This window comes from Rosa chinensis, chromosome 5, assembly GCF_002994745.2.
Source record: "Rosa chinensis cultivar Old Blush chromosome 5, RchiOBHm-V2, whole genome shotgun sequence".
Taxonomy (NCBI): domain Eukaryota; kingdom Viridiplantae; phylum Streptophyta; class Magnoliopsida; order Rosales; family Rosaceae; genus Rosa; species Rosa chinensis.
In genome coordinates this window covers 8,829,808-8,854,312 of record NC_037092.1, presented here as the reverse complement: position 1 = coordinate 8,854,312, position 24,505 = coordinate 8,829,808, and the positions used below count along the sequence as shown (strand labels likewise).

Below are 24,505 nucleotides of genomic sequence, written 5' to 3'. Positions count from 1 at the left end.
TGCATTTGTCTTCCTGGTGACAATGTCCTCATTCTCATTTCTAAGCCGAAATTTTCTGTCCATTTACTTTACCTTACTTTGCCTCTTTTTTTTTTTTTTTTTTAATTGGAGCTTCTTGTAATTCATGAACTTTTCTTTAGTATTACTGGAGCTAAAATGCCTAGAATGTAAGATGGTTTCACTGTGACACTGGACTAAAAAGCTGAACTGATAACACAATGCTATGTAGTTTCTGATGCACACCATAAATATGCATCGCTTATATGCCACATAAGCAGAAACAGGGCTCTACTTCTGAACATCAGCTATATATATATATATCGCCACAAAATTCATCACTGCGGGTGTTTTAATTATTGGTTTTCTGGTTTCAAAGGGTACTAATTTTTCTTCTTCTCCAGGGTGGACCTGACCATGTATGTTAATTTAGGAAGATCTTCTCCTATATATAAGGTAAACTAGTGAAAGAAATTCCCCAAACACCACAAATTCTGCTCTCTGAGAGGAAATTTTGAATTATTTTTTACACTGCTATAGAATGGAGGCATGTTTGCTGTTGCCACGTAAGAAGTTGAGAGTAGATTCACTCCACCCACGACTTCGTTCTCAACACCTGCATCATCACCAAACTGTTAGTAATCAAAATATCGAATAAGTCATAATTCAGTGAATATTTGTGTAAATATCCTTAGAAATGCATAAAATACATATCCTTAGAAATGCATAAAATACACATAGATAGGAACAAAACTAAACTAGGGCAAGCGATCTAATCAGCCTAAAGCCAAGTACAAACTCAGATTGCCCGAGCGAACTCTAGTTTAGCATCTCAAATATCAAACACCACAACTCTCACTCTCATGTCAGAGACCAACCACCAAACATAACCGTAAGTTACTATATACAAAATCATCACAAACTGATTTCTCTGATCCCTTAAAACAAATATCCAGAGACTAAAACTAAACCTCTGAACTAGCTAATTGACTTCGAACTGCATGTCAACGTACGGACGGTACGGTTGAGTTTATTATTCTTGCTTACTGAACAAAACTTTGAAATGTATGTGATTGAAATAAGATCCAACAAGATCCACTTGAATGAAAACGTGCCCTAGATTAAGCAGCGCTATTACAATTACAAACAAGCAATCTAGCTTACAAATTAAATAACAAAATATATGATAAAGTTGCAGACAGTACGTGCTTGTATGGTGAGTGATCGACCAGCTCTACCGTGGACCTTGTTGCCAAGCCATTTATATTTGTATGTTTTGGTCATATTAAGCACAGAAAGTTTTACAAAACAATATCACAAGCCATGAGATTGCGTAGATGAAGCATGCTATGCATTTGAACCACACATCCGGCCGGAAACGGAATTGTGTATGGATATGAAGAATGCAGTGACACCAAAGAAGATGCCAAATCGCTCGAGCACCTGAGCAACTACTGGACAGTTGGATTGAACTGACTTGCTCATAAAGAAACAATTAAAGGCAAGCAGGATGGCCAGGTTGAGAAAGTAGAAGACTATAGGGAGCTGGGAGTGAATTTGAACAGATAGGAGAGCTATCTGAACTGCCGATGCTAAGCTAAATACAACAATTATCTTTGCCCAATCTAGGTTGTGGTTGTGCGGTGCTTGATCAGACACTGCTTCTGGGTCACAATGAGGACTATCAAACGGGTTCAGCTTCTGAACTAGCTGGAGCAATTTAACTGCAGTGAAAGCTGAACTACGTACTGGTGAAATGAACTTGGGTGATAGTCAGAGATAAAAAGATGACAGAGCCAATTAAGAGGAAGTAAAAAAGCGGAAAAAAAAGCAACTAAATTTGATGATCGGGCTCCACTGCTTCTGGGTCAGGAGGAGTTGGAAGACTGCCATGAAATGGGATAAGTTTCTGAACTAGCTGCAGCGCGCAGTTTTGTACTAGCAGCAGCAAAACTCATTTTGGTGCAAAAAAATAGAAAGCGAAGAACAAAGAAAGGAAATTAAGCAAGAGATGTGAAGAAGGAGTTCTAACGTTTGCTTCATATATAGGTACGTTGAACGATTTGGAATTTGGTGAACAGCTCGGTACTCTAGTAAAAGGTTGAACGCGACAATAATTTGTGTAAAAGATAAGCGTAATCTAATGACATAATTCCATTATAAGCGTACGATTGAAGTAAATGTGTCTTGGGCTTTCTTCTTGAAAGTTTATGTACTGATCGATATGTCACTATGTGTCTTGAGCTTCCACCACACTTTCTTCTTGGTGTGTTGCGTGTTTAGAAACACTTACGCACTCTCATGATATCATGATTATGAAGTAAATTTTGTTTTCTTTGTCCATGGAGGTTAATACATACTGATTGTTGTGCATTTTCTTGTGCCCAAGTAGTAGCAGTGTGACCTCGCCACCATGGGACTGTTGCACTTTCATCTAACTTCAGAAAACATATCGACTTAAATGTAAAAATTATGTACTCAATTTTAAATATAGATTAATTCAAAGACGATTGACCAAATATTAGGAGAACACTACTGATCTATGTGTGAAGTAAATAGTAAGGGTATAACCCAATACTAGTGCATATACTACAATCCAAATCCAAACAAGTCTTTTTTTTTCTTTTCTTTTTTTGGGGTAAAACGGCAACTTCTTCAGCTATTATTTTGACTTTAAAAAAGATGATGAATCAAAATCATGTGTTACAAGCTACATATATAAATTGTCCTCCCAGCTTTAAGTTCCTTGACTTTACGCAAGTATTGGTCAATAGTCAACTGTAGAATTCTATTCAGTATTGACTATTGAGCTTAAAAAGGTCAGTATAGGCTACAAGGAGTACAAGCGGCTAGTACTTTTGTAACGTACGGCTTATTACCCCGGTTTGGAATACAGAACGCATGCATCTGGTTTCTTGGAGTCTCTTGATACAAGAAGACGAGCATGCGCTCACGCAATAACCTGCGAACTATTATCTATGTATAGTAATCTCTGTGACAGTAATATTACCAAAACTATAAGGAAAAAAAAAAAAAATTAGTACTGTGCTTACAACATGGCACGAAATCTATGAGACAATTCAATGAAAAGAAAAGGAGTTCAGTTAGTTCATGACAGAAACTGAATATGTTGTTGATCATAACTTAGTTCCTGCTTTAAGAGTCGGAAGCAGAGGTTGATAATCGAAACAGGAGGCACTCAAGCGCTCTAATGAAGGACACAGAATGAATAGTAGCACTTCCATAGTACAACACAGGAAGTTCTATCAAAACCCAGTTCTTCAATGTTGGAAGAACAGTCTTCTTGGTGTTTACTGTTTCCTTGCTTCCTTCAATTATTCTTTCCAAGAAATGGTAACTTGCTACAAAAGGTAGGGTTGGGCACGGGCCGGGTCCAACTATAATTTCACTGGGCCCGGAACCGGCCCGTTGGGTCAGGACCCGGCCCGTTTTGACACAAACAAGGACCGGCCCGTTTCATTTGGGGCCGCGCTTGCAGGTTTTAGGGACCAAAAACCTGTATTTTACCTTTGCTTAGTAGGATATATATCTACTTTGCTATATACCCAGATTTCATTCATTTCATTTCAACCTGTTCAGATTTGAATCAAAACACAATATCAAGCCAAAGTTGAAGCTGCAAATTGAAATATCCAAAATGCATAAAATTCAAATTCAAATACAAGTCAATCACAATACCTGCAATTGAAAGTTTTAAATACAATGTCCCAATTTAAATATGAAGTCCAAGTTTGAAATACAAATATGCAATTGAAATAGAAAGTCCTAATTCAAATACAACAATTTAGCATCCCTTTTTTCAATTCTCTATCCAGCAATTCAACAGCTACCATCGATCAATTGTCGGGTCTGGTTCAACTAGAGTTGTCGGCGATGGAACAATAACCATGCTGCAAGCCTGCAATCACATAGTACAAACTACATTAAAATCCATTTCCAGAAACCACAACTCATAAGCATATTTGCAGTCACTAAAAATCAAATGAATATAGCAATGAGGTCACATCCACTACAGAACATAATGTGATTAACATATAGCAATGAGGTCACATGCTATATCCCACAAGAAGACCGACATGTAGTTCGAATTTCTAAGAAGAACACCAGACAATCACAACTCCAGAGCCACCAATTCAAAGGCCACCAATTTGAAGCTTCCCAAAATCAAACTAGAACCTTAACTCTATCACAATATCACAACAAGTCAACAAAATAAACAAAAAGAAAGAGAAAGATAAAGAAATTGAACAATTTCTGCAACAAAGAGAAATTGAACAAAGAAACCAACCTGCCCAAGTAGCAAATCACGCACATATACACCCATAGTGGTCATTCGTCCATTGGAACCTGGAAATAATTTTTGAAACAGAAACCCACAAATGTTAAGCTCTAAAAGAATTTATGAAATAGAAACCCACAAATACTAAGCTCTGAAACAGAAACCCACAAATTTATGAACAATATGCTACCTGAAGGCTGAGATTGAAGGTTCAAATCGAGTTTGGGAACTGAAGGTTCAGATCGAGTATGCTAACTGAAGGTTCAGATTGAGTATGCTAATTGAAGGTTCAGATCGAGTTTGGGAACAATTGATGAATTGAAGGCTAAGACTGATTAGGTTGCAAGTAAAGTGAAGTGAAGAGAGAGAGAGAGCTCTTGGCGTTGGCGGACATGGCAGAAAGATCTGTGAGGGAGAAAGAAGGAGCTGAGGAGCTGTGCAGCCGTGCAGGTGAAGTGAAGAGAGAGAGAGAGCAGTCCTCACCGTCAAGGCTTCTGGGCGTCACATCGTCACAGCATCTCAGTGTCACAGGCTCATAGTATGGCGGAGGAGAAGGCGAAAATGAGAAAGAAGGAGGCGGCCTCTTGTGTGTTCAGATCAAGTAGAGATTAGAAATGAAGCTGAAGATTAGGTTTAGGTATTTGAGTGAAGAGTAAAATCTTATGTGTTTGATCCTATGATAAGGATTTTACTCTCTATATTAGGACCAATAATATATGGACATCTGTCTTTTATCTCTTAGACGGGCCTGACGGGCTTTTTCCACTTTGAAACACAAGGCCCAGCCCAAACCATTTATTTGAAAGTCAAGGCCCGGGCCAGAACAGTTTGGACAAAAAAAAAAAAAAATAGGGCCCGGCCCGTACAGGTCAGCCTTTGACTGGCCGGTTTTGATTTGCGGGTTTTCGGGCTTAAACGCCTAGCTCTAACAAAAGGGTCTTTCCAAATGCCAAGTGAAAACGATAATGATCTATAATAGATGGGAAGTCTCATTCTAGAAAGATGTAGTAAATGAACAAACTTTTAAGAGTCTGGGGAACGACGCTGATACATATACGTTTACGTTCCCCAAACTTTTACATGGTGCCCAATCGTCGAGCTTGGATTTGACATCCTTGAAGAGAGACTTAAAAATGAAATTCTTGACAATCAGGTCTTTAACACCATCATACAGTGCTTCGAATGCTTTATCTTCAAGACTGCAACCTAAGAAAGTGACGACAGAATCCCAGAAATTCAATTGAGATTTTTTAATCTTTCCTAGCAAATTGAAGATTACGTTTCTGTATCCATTGATTATCTTTCCCAGCAAGTAGAAGGAACCACCGTCGATTGAAAATAGTTAACAGCATGGGATTGCTATGTTTGGTGATCAGGATTGCTAACGCCCCGCGATTAGGTTCGTGCGATATGGAAAACGGGTCACCTGCAGGTACAGCGTTTCCGATAACTTTGCCCCATCTACATTGGAGGACTTACACCTTAGAATCTAATTGGAAAAGAAAAATATATATAAATTAAAAATCATCTAGTAAGAGAAGTTTAAAAGCAAAAGCCAAACAAAAATGTAAAATAAGAGTGAACAAATCAAGAATAAATGCAAATGATTGAAAATATGGTGTACTAGGAGTCTAAGGACTCTGTTTCAAATTTTCTTTCAAACAAAACATTTTTTTACCAAGAGATATATTGGCCCTCCCAAAAAAGTTCTTTTGCACTCCAAATTAATATTTTATTATTTTCAAACACTAATAAAAAGAATACAGAAGTATATAACAACTTTCTGAAAATGTCAGTAACATTGTATGTAATTTGATTTGCATTACTAAAATAATGGAAACACAACTTATCAAAGACGATAGAAATATAGAAGAAAAGACAAATTAAGTAAATTTATAACACAGCGACATACATATTATATAGAAGCTGGTACATATTCTTATCATTGAGTATGACTCTGTTCTTGCTGTAAAAGGGACAGGAGGAGGCTGAAAATGAAAACCGGTGGCAATCCACCACAATCAAGTGTTCCAATGAAGGACACTCAATATCAACAGTACCACTTGCACCATACAACATAGGAAGACTCTTCAAAACTAAGTTCTTCAATTTTGGAAGAATCGTCTTCTTGTTGTTCACTGCTTCAATTACTTGCCAATAACGTCAGTTCAATTACTTTTTCCAATAAAGGGCACCCCTCCACAAAAAGGTCTTCCAATTGAGAAAGACAATGGGCTACATCAGATATGAAGAGACTTTGCAGCGACTGGCAATGGTAAAAAGTCAAATTCTTAAGGCTCTGAAGCATTACCCGTGAGACAAGGCCACTACATATGCTTTCCAAATGACTTAGATCCAACAGATGCATCTCTCTCAGTTTTGATTGTTTCGGCTCAAACTCTTCACATCCAAACACATATTCTAATTTATGTAGACTATTTATATATAGTTCCTCTATATTTGGTGGTCTCTTTGAGAAATTTGATACATTCCCAAGTTATCACAAGAAAGTACATGAAATAACTTCAGATTAATGAGAGACTGAGGTGGTAACTCACCAACACACAACTCCTTCAAGCAGTTCAGGTTCCTCAAATGCAACTGTACCAATAAGTTCTCAAACACCGGTCATTTTTTACCCGTCTTATTGTGTTCATCAAGACTTCCACCTGATCGATATTAGGTATATAACCATCCACGTTCATTGAAGCTTCCACCTGATTGTTTCGGCTCAAACTCTTCGCATCCAAACATATATTCCAATTTATGTAGACTATTTATATATAGTTCCTCCATATTTTGATAGTCTATTTAAGAAATTTGATACATCCCCAAGTTGTCACAAGAAAGTACATGAAATAACTTTAGATTAATGAGAGACTAAGATGGTAACTCGCCAACACACAACTCCTTCAAGCAATTCAGGTTCCTCAGATACAACTGTAACAATAAGTTCTCAAACACCGGTCATTTTTTTACCCGTCTTATTGTGTTCATCAAGACTTCCATCTGATCTAGATTACGTATATAACCATCCATGTTGATTGAGACTTCCACCTGATTGTTTCGGCTTAAACTCTTCGCATCCAAACACACATTCCAATTTATGTAGACTATTTATATATAGTTCCTCCAGATTTGGTAGTCTCTTTAAGAAATTTGATATATTCCCCAAGTTCTCTCAAGAAAGTACATGAAATAACTTCAGATTAATGAGAGACTGAAAAGTTAATACAATAAGTTTAACAAAAAAGAATTCTTCTAACAAATACTATAATCGAATGAAACATTATTCATTGTCAAGCTATAACATGACAAAATTTCCAAATTAGCTAGCCAAGACCATTTGTAGAAAATAGAAAAATACTTTAGTAAAAGGGCAGCGATGACACATTGTCATAATTTATGGAAGTTGGACTGCTTAGACGAATAATTAGATAATTTCTTGGATTTTTTTTTTAATCAAGAAAAACTTCATTAATAATGAACTGCTTACAACGAGTGAGGCAACATCTCTTACACAGAAATGGCCATTAGACTTCACACTGGAACTCTAAAAAGACTCACTCAAGGAGCCAAACAAGGCCCCGACTCCAAACATGCACTACAACTATATGACAAAGACAACAAAAGCAGGAGCAACTCACTTGTGTCAATACTAACTCGCCACCCAGAGTCCACCTGACCAGCTTTTGATCGACCAAGTCAACACTCGTTGTGACCTAAACCTGACCAAAATAATTATCGAACATTCAAACCTGGGACTAAAGTAAACCCAACACCGTCACCACCATATTGTCAACATCGTCAACCCACAGCTGCTTCAAATCGTCATCGCCTCTGGCCCAAACCCAGATAGGCACAACCCACTAGAAGGCCAATAATGCTCGTCTATGACACAATCAGACTTTTTCGCTAACCCAAAACCAGATATGAACCACCCACCAGAAGGCCGAAGCGAAGATTGTCTCTGCCACTTCCTGTAGTACACACGACCCAATAACTAATACCTAACACAACTAGAACGACAACTAATACCACAAACCAAACCTTGGTCGTGGCTTAAAACCAACAAAACAAAAACCAAACCCTAAAATAAAACTGAAACAAAAGTAACTAGATAGCCCAGTCCTGGCCCAACAAGAGGGACCAAGCCCAAGCTTGACCCAGGAGAGAGGATGACCACAGGAAGCCTGCCAAGCCTTTCCCTACGCCATCACACCGCATTCACCTGACCGCCAACTTGAACCCACTGCCATTCCCGACGAGCCATGAATAAGCGCCGCCCCAAGCAAACAAACCTAATCGCAGGCCGGATCCAAAAATTCCAACCCAGAACGGATTGATCCGATTGACACAACGCCTTGCCTCCAAGACCATGCCACCATCGGCCAACCTCCGATCGGTACAACAACACGTCACCAGCATGTCACCGCCTGACCTCCGATCCCGCGACACCGTACTAGTCTGCCGCTGAAGCCGTCGAGTGGTGAAATCAAGCCTGAGAACTGCTGTGATCTCCTCCTCCCCCATTACCGTAATTGCTACCGCGACCCACACAGAGTCAACTAAAGCCCGTCTGACGACGACACAAAGGCTTGCCGCCGGACAGGGATGGAACGCGAGAGAGAGAGAGTTTTTAGGGCTAGGTTTTTAGAGAGAGCTCATGATTGGGGAGTGGGTAGAGTTAGTAAAGTGACTATTTCTTGGAAGTTTGAAATGTGAAGGCGGGCTTGAGCTGATCGATTATAGACTATTAATATTAATGTTTATATACATCGATCCAAACTGCAGACTCAAATTATATTATGTGCTTTTGGATATTAGACAGATCGATGAGAATAGATGAGAAGCTTTCCAGTTTTTATATGTGTATATATATGCTTCAATGCTTGTAGTTTGCATGCATGTTTCTTGTTCCAATTCACCTCATTTATAGGTTGTTTGAGCCCAAAAGTAATTTTGGCAAGATCCTTTAGTGGATTTAGCATAGCAGGCCGATAACTGCTCCCCAAAAATAAGTCTACTTGGAATTGGGTTACAGCTTCGCCAATTCCGAAACCCATAAGGAAAACGAGCCCTTATTGGAGTCAGGTAGTGGAGATTGAATAGGAAACTGCAATCAATAATCCTTCTATGGCAAGGAACAGTCGAAACCCTAGGTATAAATACCAGGTTTCAAGAACAAATCAAGGACAACTCTCAAATCAATCAATCTCTCAGATTATCAAGCCTCCCCGGAGCAAACCTTTAACCTAGTTGAAACCTGGCGACCGTACTTCCAGTCCTAGTCTCTCCAAGAGCCGACTGTTAGTGCTACTGCCACCGATACTACCAGCGAAGCAAGGGTAACGCCCTCGCAACCCCTGCGAAGCTAAAGTCATGCTTTAGCAAACCCTGTGCTTTCTCCAAACTTCCCAGTGATTGCTCTACTCAACCTCCAACATTGAGTATCGATTCGGTGACGCGAAGAGATCACAACCAAAGCCCTTATCCGTAAGGCAATAAGTCCTTTCTCGGAAGGCAGGAAAAGAGCCTTGTGATGAGGTTGGTGCTCTCCTCGTCCACAACACTTGATCAAGAACTCAGGTCAAGGGACGCCCCGACAACTGTACCCCACGGTGCTGGCACGCTCGCACATTCAAAAGAGACAGTTTGTACCACACTGGATTTTCGTGTCAAACACAGATAACACTAGGCAACTCGCCTGTGCAATTGCTGAGAGTTTATGTTTTTATCCCTGAAGTATTATAAAAACCAGTAAACATATATACTATTGTCTCAATCTCCTCAGGTAAAGGTTAGTGGCAATCCTGCAGTAGCTAGGCCAAGCATTCACAACATTTGGTACTTGTAAGGTATACCAAAGATTATAAGAATCTGATACTAATTGACACTCACGACGAACGTACATAACAAAACATCACCTAGAATGAAAGGGCAAGGTCTCTAGTTTCCAGTATTTTGCTTTTAAACAGGCATTCCCTTAATGTTGATTGAGCCGTCTTTCTTTACAATCCATTACCTTCATCCTGAAGATAACATCATAAGTAGGGCTGTCAATTCTGACACGACCCGATAACACGACTCGAAACCCGCACGAAATAAAGCGGGTTGAACCCGCACGATTAAAAAGCGGGTCGGTGGTGGGTCAACCCGCCATGACCCATTTAATAAATGGGTCGGCCACGGGTCAACCCGCCAACACGAAGTGAACCCGTATAACCCGATTGTGCTATGTTTCTTCTTGAAATTTTGGACGTTTGGAGTATTTGATCATAGGATTAGACAATTTGAAATATTTCGCTTTTTAATTATTGGATTTAATTATTTATAAATTATATATAATTATTTATATTTTTCGTCTTGTGGAGTTTTTAGTGAATTTAATCAATTTATATATTTTTTTAGTTAAATGGGTCCCATTGTTAATGTTTAAATGAGTCATTTTATGTAACAAAACACGACCTATTTATTAAATGGGTTAAGCGGGTTGGAAACGGGTGACCCGTTTAATAAATAGGTTGGGTTTGGGTTTAAATTTTTGACACGATTATTAAATGGGTTGGGTTTGGGTTTATATCTTGCGACACGACAAATACCTTGACCCGACACGAACCCAACCCGACACGACCCATTGACAGCCCTAATCATAAGTTGATAACATATTGTTTTTATAAATTTATAGATACCAGGTTCTCTGCAATAGAACCCACAATCCCATAGAACAATTGAACCAATCTCTAGATACTAAACCAGACTCAGACCATTTTGATTGAACAACATAGTATATAAAGCTAATATTTAGATAATAGTAGATCTTCATACTATATATATTAAAAAATAAACATAAAAATTTTCATAATAGTTTGAATATTACTACATATAGTATTATAGTGCATGTATTTTATGTGTATTGAAAACCATAGTATATAAAACTAATATTCAGATAATCAATAGATTTGGTAAATACCGAAACCAAACCAACTTTTTCGTTTAATTTTCGATTTCAATTTTATCAGTCTCGGTAACTAAAAAGTCAGTTTACCAAACCTAAAACATCCATCGACCGATTTGGTAATTACCAAAGCAAGGGGCAGCCCTAGTCACACCAATATCAATCACAAGTAACTAACGACCAAGTCCAAACAAGAGAAATATAGCTGCTACACCATGTCTGTGTAAGTTTTATCGGATCCTACTCGATATAGGAACTTCAGATTTGCCTTCTAGGACTCAAATGTAACGGACAATGTAAGATCCAATAAAACTTCCAGACATGGTATGCATTTCAATTTTACAGTACTATATGCCATAGTAGTATAGCATTGTAACCATCAGTTTTTGATCATATATGCATCATACGCTAGATTATCTCAGTTACTGTGAAATGGACTTATTTGATCATCCAAATAGCTGTGTATGATTGGTCAGTTCCTTTTTTTTTTTAAGAAAAGGAAGATTTTGAAGATAGACTTGGAACTAGTTAAGTGTACTTGAACAAGGAGAGAATTGGGAGAGAAAGTTCTTTCTTTGTCTGACTGTGTAATCCCACAGTGATTCTTACATTTGTAGCAACTTCCGGTCCGAATACTTTGTGATTGGTTTTCGTTGCCTTAGCAGGTATTGCTGTCAAATTTTTACTGCGTTTAGCTGATAAAGAACTGCGTACGCAGAAGTGAAGAGAAATGGAATTTGCTTGATTACGAACACATATTTAAACTACTAAAAGCATAGAGATGCCAAACAAGGTATGGGAGACAAGATTTTCATTTTGATGTATTTGCTTCAGATTTGTCTTGGCTTGTAGCATAAGGATGGACATTGGCACGCTTGTGAGCATAGTGCAGAATTGCTTGAGGCTTCAGTCTGTTCTGGTGCTTCAGATATGATAGAGTATCTTGTCTGATGGTCCACTGCATTGTTTTTATGATTACTAGGATTGCTGGTATGCTGGAATTCTTCTTCAGGTCTTCAGTCCTGTATTAGGACTGATATCAGTTTTCAATCCTAAATTAGGATTGTGCTTGGTTTCCAATCCCATACACTTAAGAAGATGGAGTACCTTATTAACCAATGAAGCAGATTATACCGACATCTTCTGAAATGGCTGTAAACTTTTAGCTTCTTATTACTTCATTAGTGATGTAAGAAACTGTGGAATGTTATAAAGAACTATATTACATGGGATTATGAGCAGGGCGTAAATTCAGAATAAGCCGTGACTATGTAAAATGGCCTTTTGTTGGCCTCATGACTGTGCTTGTAAGATTTATTATGTAATCTGCAGAAAGGAAAATTTATGTTTGGAATTTTACACGAAGTAGCTCAAGTGTGTTGATAAAGTGAAGACCATGCATATACAGCTGGGAGGAAAAAGCAAAGCAGGAAGTTGAGGAAGAAACTCCCTAGTTAGGAAGGCTCGCCAATCTCATTCTAATTTTGAGACATGAACTTGTAAATCTTCAAAATTAACCAATTAAGTTAACTGAAAAGAAAATATACTAACAAAATTAAGGATTGTCAAAGCGTGGTCTAATATCTCCATAGATCTGTCTATGAGTTCTATATTCAGAAAAGAAAACTCCATCCCAAATATGATGCCAGACATATATTTCATTGAGCTTTGAAGATCTTTAAACATAAAAGAAACAGCCACTTCATGTATCTTCAGAGTTCAGACACTAACAAGAAATTTTTGTTGAACTAAGTAAATCCACAGACGCTTGATTTTACACCAAAATACCAACAAAAGACAAACACGTTAATTTCTTTTCAGGAACAAGTGTGAAAATTCCGACCGTTCCATAGGTATGCTTTCCCGGCTGCTCAATCAGTAGCTTTCCGCCTCATCAGGTTTTGCATATCAAGTGCATTGATTTTAGCAGCCAGTATGAAATCATTCTCAGTCAATCCACCTGCAAAATGCAAATAATATAGACTATTATCATTTGCAGTAAATGTAACACACAAAATTGGTTTTGAAGAAGGTCTTGTAAGTTGATTCTCTAGCTGGCAAATTTTTTAAATTGGTGCAAAATATGGTAAATTCAGTATTTGGCTGGTCAGATTTATACAGGAAGAATTCTAACACCACTGAAAAATTCAAGCATACTAGTCTCTCTATAAGCCATAAATCAAACAAACTTATTGGTCCAGAATCAGGTCTAAACTCAGACAAATTTGAGTCAAGTAGCCACATTAAGTAGAGCATCATTGTGCTACATGAATCTTTTCCTTTTTTTTTGGAATAATATGAATCTTTTCCTAGGTATAGCAAGAATTGTCAAAATATTGGTTGAATACAATCTTTCCCCCATGACATTGCAGGTACAAGGAGATTTAAAATTAATAATATAGAAGTGATCACCAAAACGAAGAACATGAAAACCTCCACCCCCAGAGAGAATCTAATGTACAATATAAGATAAGTAAATACACAACATTACTTCATTCATAGGATGCCCTTACCAACTGCATGTGTCCAGATCTCAATGGTCACATTGTTCCATCCAACAAGATGAAGGTCGGGATGATGACCTGCAGCAAACACATTATTGTTGCTAATCTAAATTAGTTATGTTCTAAAATATTTCAACTTAAATCATCCTATATATATATGCAGGGAGCTAAAAATCAGAAAAGAGGCTTAAGATACCTTCTGCTTCTGCAACATCAGCTATGAGCTTAAACATTTCCAATCCTTTTGTGAAGGATTTAACTCTCCATGACTTTTTCAGTTTCAACAAACCACTTTCATTCACCATATTCCATCCATCCACCTGAACCAAATACATACCTTAGAGAGGAAACACATATACTGTAGGTGATCAATACACGGTGAACCACAAACCTTTGGGAGTAAATTACTTGCTGATTCTTCAGTCATAGGTCGCATATCCTTTGAGGTGCACGGCACACACTTCTTTGTTGACAAATCTAATGCAGCCGGAAAACCGTCAGATAAAGAAATAAAATTTACTAACAATGAAGTATCACAATGCTAGTATTAACAAAATTTGATATTAAGCATCAACAACCAGTTGGATATTAGATAAGAGGGCCCACAGATAAAGTCTGCAAAACCAATTAGTATGTTCCTTCCTTATAATGAAAAAGAGCCTCTATATATTAGACACCAGAAAAGTTTATTAAGGAGCAGAGAAAGAAAAAACAGAGATTCAAGCCATAAGAAAGAAGAGGGGGGAAAAACAACTTAGAAGCATATCCCAATTGCAATCTACAAACTATGACACATTCATTGCATCTATTCTTTAACTATGACACATTCATTGCATCTATTCTTTAACTAACTATCAGAGAGAAAAGTACAGATTGCTAAAATGGTATACCAATAAGTGACATTACCCACCAGTAGGAGACATGTGTACTCCTAACTGCCAAAGTAGTACAGGGAGTAATTTTTTAAACTTTGATCATGAAGGTCTTGATTAAGCATATCTTAAAGTTGTCAAAACAGGTATTGGAAGATTTAGACTAGCCAAGGTAATAAACTATGACAAACTAATAGATCACAAAGTTGCTCAAAATGGGACCTTAATAAGTTTTCCATCTCGTGGACTAGGGATTGCACAGTAGAATTATTAGTCTTTCCACGCAATACTTTTACAGGAATCTAAAATTCATGAACGAATGTGTATGAAACAATGACATGAAAATGGCTTTCAGAGTATTATATCAAAGTCATGGGAAATTTTTGGTATATAAATTGAAGTTCCGAGTTGCATCTCATTATCAAATAAAAAATGGTGAATTGAATGAAAGGTCCACACGCACCTTGGCCAGTGCAAAAAGTTCTAAATCCAGAAACTGAGTTTCTACTGGATGACACCCTCACATTGTTCTGAAGTATCTCATAAACTCGGCTACTGGAACTGTATTTTTAAGTACAGAATTCATTCTCACAAACTCAAGAAGGGAAGTACTAAATCACAATAACCCACATTTTAAAAGAAGAAAAGTGGATGCACACTGCACAGACAGCACAGCCATTAAATTGAACAAAAACAAAAACAGAACGAAACGAAAACGAAAACAGATTCTTTCCCCATAAAATTGAAGGCAGTCCATTACATGGGTTGGATTGAACACACCAATAGTACAAGACACATTGATCAGAATGGAGAAGAAACAAAATAAAACCCAATATTCCTTTTTTTTCTCTCTCTAGTCTTCATATTCACATTGATCAGAATGGAAAAGAACCACACTGATCCCACACAAAAAACAAAAATCCAAAGATCATTTTTTTTTTCCAGTCCGATTAAACATTAGCTGAACCCAAAAGCTAAACATCAAGGCCCAGATATAAAAAGTCCAAAACCAAATAAAGGGCATGCAGGAAAGTACCGTCCATGAGCTCCAAACAGGTTCTGAAACACTGATACTACTGCCACCTGAGAAAAACATATTCAAATTTCACAGCCAAATTCAACCACACCAATAATTCCAGAGAGAGAGAGAAAGAGGGCACCTTTGGAAATGGAAGCTGTAACATCCGATTCATGAATATGGGGCTGATGTGTAGCGGTTACAAACGGAGGAGGGCAAATGTGTCGCATTTAACAAAAAAATTGTGGTCATAAATATAAATAACTGAACTTTTGGGGTCCTTTCGTAATAACGAAAAGTTTAGTGGTGGGTTTTGTGAATCGGGGAAGGTATTTATACGTGTCATGGAACCATAAATTTTCGCTTCGTCTTCTTCGTTTCTCAGAGAAAACTGTTTCTCCGAACAAAATGGTTAGTTTAGTTTTTCTCTCTCACTCACTCACTCTTTTTCTCTCTCTCTTTCTTTATATTATATATAAATTTGATTTGATCGAGTAATTTCTAGGGTTTATGGCTTGGTGCCACGTTTGTGTGAGTTTCTTGATCTGTTTGGGATTGAAGAAATCGGACTCGGATCCGAGTTCGTTCGAGCCGGATCTTGCAGATCTTGAAACGACGACGTAATTGGTATACGAATTGTTGGAGATAAATTTGTGTGTGCATGCATTGTTGATCTGGAAACTAAGAAATTGATGATAAATTCACAAGCTTTAATTGTTTGTTTTTGTAATTAATTGATGCTGAGAAATAGAATGATGCAGTGTAATTTAGGGTTAAAAAAAAAGGGGTCGAATTTGACATGTTTATGTGGAATTGAGCTGGCATTGCCGACTGTGGTTGGCATGGTTTTGGTGTTTGTTTGTTTTTGTCTGATTGAGGGTGTTATGGGAACGAAGAACACAGTGTACTTAATAAACTGATTCCAGTTGAGTTTCTAATAGGATCCGAAAAATTTGTGCAGTCGCAATGTTAGATGTGGAAACATCTCTATTTCCTATACATAACCTAGGCTAGAAGTCATGTCTGGTAATTTTAGGCCAATTCTGTTGCTTGTTTGGCTGGTCTTGGTGGAAGCATTGTTGGACTTGGTGTTTCGGTCTATTGTAGGTGGTGGTGTGAATCACATTTTACGTAACTTGGAAGAAATAACTGACTTGTGACTTTGAAAAGTAATGTGTTAAAGAATCAGCTAATGTAAACTTTTACACTTTTGGAGGTGCGATACACAATTACGTGCCCCTCATAAGCATGAATCAGTAAGATATCTGACCCTAATTGGACGTTGCTAGGGTGTATCTTCTAGTATTGGTGCAGCTAAAATAAGTTGCTGCATTGATCTTATTATGTTTCAAGCCTTAGGCACTCTCTGAACTCGTCATTGGATGTTATTTGTAGGAGTCATGCCCTACCATAAAGAACATCCTCCTCCTAGATTCTGAAGGAAAACGTATAGCTGTCAAGTATTATTCAGAGGACTGGCCAACGAATAGTGCAAAAGAAGCTTTTGAGAAAACTGTTTTCACTAAAACTCAAAAGACAAATGCGCGGACAGAAGGTAATTTGTGCTTTAATTATTTATGTTTTATGTTATATGAGTATCGTCAAATTCATTCAACTCTTGTGAATTTCTACTCCTTTGCATGAGGTATTCTATTGTTTTGAATCTTTAATTCTTGACACTTTCATATTAACTTCCTGCTTCTTCGAGTGCAGCTGAGATAGCAATGTTTGAGAACAGCATAGTAGTTTACAAGTTTGTTCAAGATCTTCACTTTTTTGTTACCGGGGGTGATAATGAAAATGAGCTCATTTTAGCCACAGTTCTTCAGGGATTTTTTGATGCAGTTGGAATTCTCCTCAGGTTGTTCTCACATCCTCTGTGTGTAGACAATACTAAAAAGTAGTCAGATTTTGATAATCATTTTGGCTTGCTTTTGTCCAGAGGCAATGTGGACAAAAAGGAGGCACTTGAGAATTTGGACCTCATTCTACTATGCCTTGATGAAATTGTTGATGGCGGGTGAGTTATAACCTTCATGTGAATAAACATTGTTAGTGTTATTCAGGTATTTAAATTTCCAGGGTTCAGCTCAGCATTTTTACTAGTAGAACTGAAGATTTTGCATGATATGATGCGTAGTGCATGTTAGGATGTATTGCATCTCAATTTGAGATTGCTGTTCCCAGTCTACTAGCTGGGGTATAGTTGTGGGTATTGGCTGTACTGTTTGGTAGGCAGGGGGTTCATCTGTGGCTGTTTTTTAGTTCATGCTGAAATGGGAGATTTGAATATCAGGGGAATCCCACTAGTTGAAGAATTTGTTGATTGCCATGTTTTCTGTGGTTGCTATATTTTTGAGATCTCACTTTTGCATGTATCCTTGGTAGTGTGTTTTTGGTGGAAAGGTATTTATCAGTGTATTTTCTTGCCTAAGCTTGGTTACTTTTTGTGGTTTACCTTTCGTTGTGCTCATATTTCTTTTTCAAATCATACCCCACTATACAGGAGAGGGTAATTATTGCTACCTGGACTTAACATGTTCTTTTTTGCACAGCATTGTTCTTGAGACCGATTCAAATGTTATAGCAAGTAAGGTTGCGAGTCATAGTATTGATTCTGGAGCTCCTTTATCTGAGCAGGTATATCAATTTCTCTTCTTGCATGCCTTTCCTATCCCCGTGACAATATCTTTCATAAGTCTAAATCAGACATGAAAAGCAAATCTAGTTAACAACTAGACTATACTAACCATATTGTATATCGATTTATATATCTTGTTTTATTTGCAGACAATAGGCCAAGCACTTGCTACTGCACGTGAACATTTTGCAAGATCTCTTCTTAAGTGAGTGGATGAAAGGAGAAGCCTGGAAAGAACATTAGTCTAATATTTTCTTATCCATTAGGTGTACTGGCTTATAGTATCGCATTTGCTAAAATTGCGTACTGTCAGAATTTATCACTTCCTGCTGAATTCATCTCCTCTTATAGAACTCGAATGATTTAGGCATCAGAACAATTGGGGTAAAAGGTTCAGAATTCAAGTTATGGATTTGAGATACTGAGTTGCATGTTTTGCTGAGTTGAATGACATGGGTACTTGAGAATGTTTCTATCAATATATGGGAACCATTACGAGATGTTTAATGCCAAGTTACGTTGGTTCCACACATCCAATTGTATTGTAGTCACTGGGAAAGCACAACATCTTCGTTTAACCTCATGTTGGTAGGCATTTCAAATCTAAAATCCATTATTCATAAAAGTTATTTTGGATAGGGTTAGAAGTTAGATATAACAGAAAAGTGATATCTGAAATCTAGATTAAATTCAAACTTACAAATACAACTATTCAAGAACATGCCAGATTTCGATTATCTATTTTGTTACCGTATCACTAGGAACCATTCTCAATCTGCCCAACAACAATAATGAAAGACCTGCAGTATTTCCTTCCAACTAGAAGTTATCAAGACGAGAGCTTGGTGCAAAATGTACTTCTGACATTGTAACCTACTCAATGAGGATATAATTTGCGTTACGTGCAAATGCATCTCCCAGTGTTGGGGGTAAATTATTCCGAGCCACATTTTTACGAACCAGGGCATGAGTCTCTGCCTCGTGCTGAAACATCTGAACCAACTCCTGAAGCTCCATCTTTCTAACTTCAACTTGTTCTTCAGCAATAGGCTGTTTCAACCCAAGGTAAAGCAACCCAAGTAGAATTAGCACGATTCCAATAAAGAAGAGAACGGCTGAAAATACGCCGAATGCATATGGTGCATTGTTTGCTCCAGGCATTCCATCAACATTGATTCCAAAAAGCCCAGTGATGATGGAAAGTACAAGGCCACAGCCGCCAAAAACAGCAAGATTATGTGTCACTCTTAGGCTTCTGTCCTGGATTAACATTGAAGAGAGGATGAAATCAACAGTTAATACTAATTAGAAATCAATAAAGTTCCAATATATTTCACGTTATTGTTTGTGTACACAGACCTGCAACCATGCACGAACAGTGCTCTGCATCACATCCTGAATTGTAAATAAGCGGCCACGAACTGCTTCTTGCTCCTCAATCATTTCTCTTGTGCTCTTTCTTATTTTCTCCAACAAGCTTCTTGTAGTATTTCCTCTCAAATGTTCAAGAAGCTCAAACAAAATCTCCTCTCTTGCATGAAGTGACCACTTTACTCTGATGACCTGCAAAGGGGATTTCCGGGAAATCAATCAATTTTGTTGATGTTTTAACTTTGAAGGACAGTCAAACAAAAAGTGATTAGTGACTGTTCTTAACATAAATATCACTGGGACTCAGTTTTTCCACTTCAACAGTCAAGGGAAAAGAGGTCACTAATAAATAGAGACACAACATAACATATAGTTGCTAAAGGTTAGTTTGTCCAAAATGTAGACATGAACAGAGTATATGGGTAAAACCATAGTCCAAGTAGGTTGGAATCAATGGCATCCAAATATATTCTCAGACTCTAAACATTTACTGTAGGTCTTATGTGTGAATCAGAAATCATGTAACAGTTAACCTTAGAAATCATGCTCATTTCCTAATGACTCAGCATCGGCAGTAAAAGGAAAGCAGGATTTAGTCATCACTATATCACTAAGATTCCAAAAACTCATAGAAGTCTTATTCTTACTAGGAGTTGATTTAAAAGTTCAAAGGTTTCTTTATTTCAACAAAAAAAAAAATTTATTAAAAAATAAAAATAAAGGTGTGAAGGCTTCTTTATCACTTTCACTAATCCCACTTGCATTGTTTTGTGAGAAGGACATACGAGCAGAATAGAGTTGGCCCGAATTGTCTTTAGTTATTACTATATTTTAAAGCAATGTCAGTTGATGTGCAGAGGCTATTTCTCATATTTAGTGCTTTACTAGCAAAGAGATGTAACATACCTGTCTCGATAACTTTCTGATTTCTTGGTTGAGAATTATGCTAAAGAGATTCATATCTTCATGGTTTCTCCTATTCATTGAGGAAAGAACATTTATTAGTCATAGACCAAGTAGTATCTACTTATTACTTAATGAGATAGTATCATTTTATGAGGACTTGTATCTAAGGAAGAACCTGTTCATAAACTTCAATTCAATCTCATCTGCGGCACCAAATATGGACTTGCGGAATAGCCTGAAACAACCAACACATCGCATGGAAGGAAATTAGAAAATTGGGAGTCTAAAATCCATTCTGAGATAAATGAACCAACTTTCATGTTAAACAAACTAACCACCCCTGCTGAAAGACGATATTAAAATGTCCAAATCAATAGCATAAATAATTAAAGCGTCTGCTTTTACATATTGCATAAACTGAACTGTAATTGTGTCTTTGTGTGCATGGGGAGCATTTGCACACATACCATTTAAAACCCAATGCATCATTTTTGAATGCATACATTGAAAAGGGGAAAAGAGAAGAAAGCATTTCACATGATTCACTGTATATTGGAACACAAAAGCTAGCATGCATGAGCCTAGACAAATAATTGATGTAGCATTTTTAAAGTAGTATCATAAGCTGAACCATATACAATCAATAAATATCAACACTACCTATCATCCCATCGAGTAAGGCGGCTAATTAGATGTGCTATGACTTCATGCACTGTTCTTGGTACATTATAGCCTCCAGTCGAAAGAAGTTCCTAATCAGAGCAAAGAAAAAATGGAATAAGTATGGCATTACAATAAGTTATTAAGTTGCAAGAACAATAAATCATAACTCAGTCCAAAATCAAGGCCATTGAAGGGAAATTTATTAAGCACAACCTGAACTTCTGTGATGCCCAACACATTTATACTTGATACAGGCCCTTTCACATGCAAAGCAGTAACAAGGAAGTTTTGTGCTTGCCAGGAACGAAGTACAATGGGTATATCATCCTCGTCAACAAATGGATTACCAACTGACTGTCCCAAGAGCTCAAATAACAACCCCCCAGAAACTCTAACTGGGACCTGAATAGAAGTACAAAGCATGATCAATAAACAAGGAAACAAAAGCTCACACAAGTTTAAGTGAAAGCCAAATTCATTCTCAAGAATGATAAATATAGCTCATTTATGAGAGGGCTCAATTTTGTTACACTTCACCTCTGTGGATCCACTTGCAGGATTCACAAGTATTAAGCAACATATATAAACCTCAAAGATATACCAACTAAAGGTCTACTTTCCCTGATGTCATGAATCATGATAAGGGGACAAAAGAGAAGAGGAGAAGACCAAAGAAGAGAGATGTTTTGTGCATATTTTCAGTACAGAGCTTATTGCCTCTCCTAGCAGTCTAATGGTGAGGAGTTAAGACCCTCTCAGGCTTTCACCCAACCCACCACATTAACAATCGCCACAAGGAATTCATTTATTGGCTTAGAAAGCTAAATTTCAAGTGTAAGATCTAATGGTGAGGAGTTAAGACCCTCTCAGGCTTTCACCCAACCCACCACATTAACAATCGCCACAAGGAATTCATTTATTGGCTTAGAAAGCTAAATTTCAAGTGTAAGATGATCCTAACAGTTCATAAAATTATTGGTAGTTTCTAAGTATAAAACTTTCTATATGCAATGGCCATACGTCACAAATCACAATAGGGGTGCACAATCCTACAAGCCACCATCTGCAGTTACGGCAATTCAATCCCAGGTCTACTTTTTTATTACAAGAGGCTTAAAAACTAATTCTTCCAAGTAAATAGCAATTCCATATATGTAAGATGCACTTTACCTCATATAAAAGGTGTTTCATCCTGTCACTAATCAGTCGACTTTCATCTCTTAAAGCTAAACTGACGGCAGGATGTAGCCACTGGGCATTACGGAGCCAATCATCAACTGAGGGGTGACCTGCAGAGACATGGCACCACCAAACAGGCCCCACTGGACGCTCCCAATATGGAGCTGCTAAGTCTGCAACAGTGAAGTCATCTTCATTATCAATCCCAAACTGTTGAGAATCCCAACTGGCATCAGGTTGCACAGTTGGGACGATTTCTGAAATTCTAGCCCACCCAATTGGCACCCAATGATCACCCACTCTTTCACCATCATGAGCTGGGCTGTATTTGTAATCACCACTTAGGGACTTGTTCCTATCATGTATTGGGGAAGAAGACTCTTGAAATCCTTTAGAAGGAACCCGCAGCTTCTCATGGTCACCAACATCTGTATATTGTCTGCTTAGGATTGTTGAGCCAGATTTCAAACCACTTGGTTTCTTTCGGCCTCGAATGAACTCAAAAGCACAGATAAGCCCGTCTGTCCAAAGTTCACTTCCAGGCATGACATCTTTACTATAACCATTCTTATGGCCATCTGGTTTCTTTGGCTTATTGCTACCGGGATGAGAAATGTTGTCACCTGTGTTACTCTTGTTGCTGTTTTCCATCTACACATACACATACAGTTAACAAACCAGTTACTACTCCCAAGACCAGTTAACAAACCAGCTACTACTCTCAAGACCTCAGGCAGAATGTTACTGACAAAAAACAATTTCTATTTCCCTCAGCAAAAGAAACCAAGATGCTGAAATTGATGATCAGAGACAGAGGTAAGCTGAAATTACGGATCAAAGCCCAAAAATGCAGTGTGTGAAATCATCAGATTGAAAACATGCCTGTATTATTACTTCAGAGATATCGACTAAGCCGAAATATAGGCATTTAGCACACCATTGATGATAAAAATTCTAACTTGCCAGTTCTTGGTATCAGAAACTTAACCCACAATGCAAACTTGAAGCAAAGCAGTTCACCTTCATTTCTTACCATTTCACATATTAACAATTCATAAAAAAGCTAAACTTTACCCATAATCAAGAAAAGCTAAAGAACCCAGAAAAGAAAAGGTTATGTCTGATTGTCTACCTTAAAACTCAGATGAAAAATGAAATGATGAACTTGATGAGAAGAAAGGTATTCTCAAGAAAAAAAAAAGCAAAAGGAAAGGGTTTGTGATGCGTTCTAGAATGAATGAGTGAATGAATGAAGAATCAAGATTACAAGTGTAAAGAGAGGAGGGAGGGAGGTTACCGCGGAAAGAAGGTAGAGTGATTCTGAAAGAAACTGCCCATATAAAGTGAAGGCCTTTCTCCACTGACACAATGCTTCAAGTTGTATGGCTTTAAAGCGTAGGAAGCTGCAACTACCTGATTGGGATTTGCGGAGCACTGTGGGAGGTTCTTGTTTGGTAAAGATTATAGACACTGTTTCGAGTTTCTGGGACACAGAGATTTTATGTGCTGTTTTCTTATGGAATCACTTTCACCCATAACAATTTTGTTTGCAAAAGCGTCCACATTTTTTTTTTTTTTTTGGTGGATGGTTGTTCCTGTATCAAAGATGTTACTTGTTTATTCTACTTTTTTGTGGGAGTTATGTCGACGATGATTTTTCGAACTGGAGATTTTTAGCAATGAATATTCGTGGATAAAAAGTAGGAGATTTAAACGAATAAAAATTCGGCAGACGTTGAGAGATGATTCATTCAACTTTTCAAGGGAGGCCTTCTCTGAAGAAAAAAAAATGTCGGTAGAGGTTGAGAGAGGATTCAGAGCACCAACGTGCATTTGCACTAAACATGAATGGATGGTTAAATTACATCATATACAATTTTCAGTTATTAAAAAAAAAATTGATTATAAATATTAAGCATTGAGATCATCTAATAAGTATTGAGTCACTTACACCATCAGTGCATAGAATAATTTCTAGTAGAAATGTGATAGTTGTATTCATTTTTTTCAGAAAAGCTTAACCACGAGAAAGGTGCATCATTTTTCTATGTGAGTTTTCAAAAGCCAAATTGCGCCCTTGCATTACAACATACAGA

General features: G+C 37.6%; 3 protein-coding genes across 6 annotated transcripts; 1 reads left to right on the top strand and 2 right to left on the bottom strand.

Moving 5' to 3' along the window:
• Positions 1-12,828: 12,828 nt before the first annotated feature.
• On the bottom strand, positions 12,829-15,892 carry LOC112165433 (pterin-4-alpha-carbinolamine dehydratase 2, mitochondrial). The gene is made up of 7 exons (XM_024301936.2): positions 15,792-15,892; positions 15,668-15,714; positions 15,095-15,192; positions 14,151-14,236; positions 13,956-14,079; positions 13,769-13,837; positions 12,829-13,215 (listed from the first exon to the last, which is right to left on the bottom strand). Exons 1-7 carry the CDS (start codon positions 15,822-15,824, stop codon positions 13,127-13,129), a joined length of 546 nt encoding a protein of 181 aa, XP_024157704.1. The 5' UTR covers positions 15,825-15,892; the 3' UTR covers positions 12,829-13,126.
• A 15-nt stretch (positions 15,893-15,907) lies between these two features.
• On the top strand, positions 15,908-18,803 carry LOC112165432 (coatomer subunit zeta-1). Of its 2 annotated transcripts, none has more exons than XM_024301935.2 (6): positions 15,908-16,060; positions 17,045-17,204; positions 17,363-17,510; positions 17,592-17,669; positions 18,205-18,289; positions 18,440-18,803. In XM_024301935.2, the coding sequence occupies exons 1-6, from the start codon at positions 16,058-16,060 to the stop codon at positions 18,497-18,499; spliced, it is 534 nt and encodes a 177-aa protein (XP_024157703.1). In that variant the 5' UTR covers positions 15,908-16,057; the 3' UTR covers positions 18,500-18,803. The 2 variants fall into 2 exon arrangements, with proteins under 2 accessions (XP_024157703.1, XP_024157702.1); XM_024301934.1 differs by lacking the exon at positions 15,908-16,060 and adding an exon at positions 16,327-16,365.
• Positions 18,804-18,945: 142 nt separating this feature from the next.
• Positions 18,946-23,986, bottom strand: LOC112165431. Of its 3 annotated transcripts, none has more exons than XM_024301932.2 (8): positions 23,707-23,986; positions 22,401-23,060; positions 21,444-21,632; positions 21,228-21,319; positions 20,743-20,802; positions 20,568-20,637; positions 19,650-19,853; positions 18,946-19,550 (listed from the first exon to the last, which is right to left on the bottom strand). In XM_024301932.2, the coding sequence occupies exons 2-8, from the start codon at positions 23,058-23,060 to the stop codon at positions 19,164-19,166; spliced, it is 1,662 nt and encodes a 553-aa protein (XP_024157700.1). In that variant the 5' UTR covers positions 23,707-23,986; the 3' UTR covers positions 18,946-19,163. The 3 variants fall into 3 exon arrangements, with proteins under 3 accessions (XP_024157700.1, XP_024157701.1, XP_040362061.1); XM_024301933.2 differs by lacking the exon at positions 23,707-23,986 and adding an exon at positions 23,542-23,652; XM_040506127.1 differs by lacking the exon at positions 23,707-23,986 and adding an exon at positions 23,119-23,503 and having other exon boundaries at positions 22,401-23,087.
• Between the last annotated feature and the right edge of the window lie 519 nt (positions 23,987-24,505).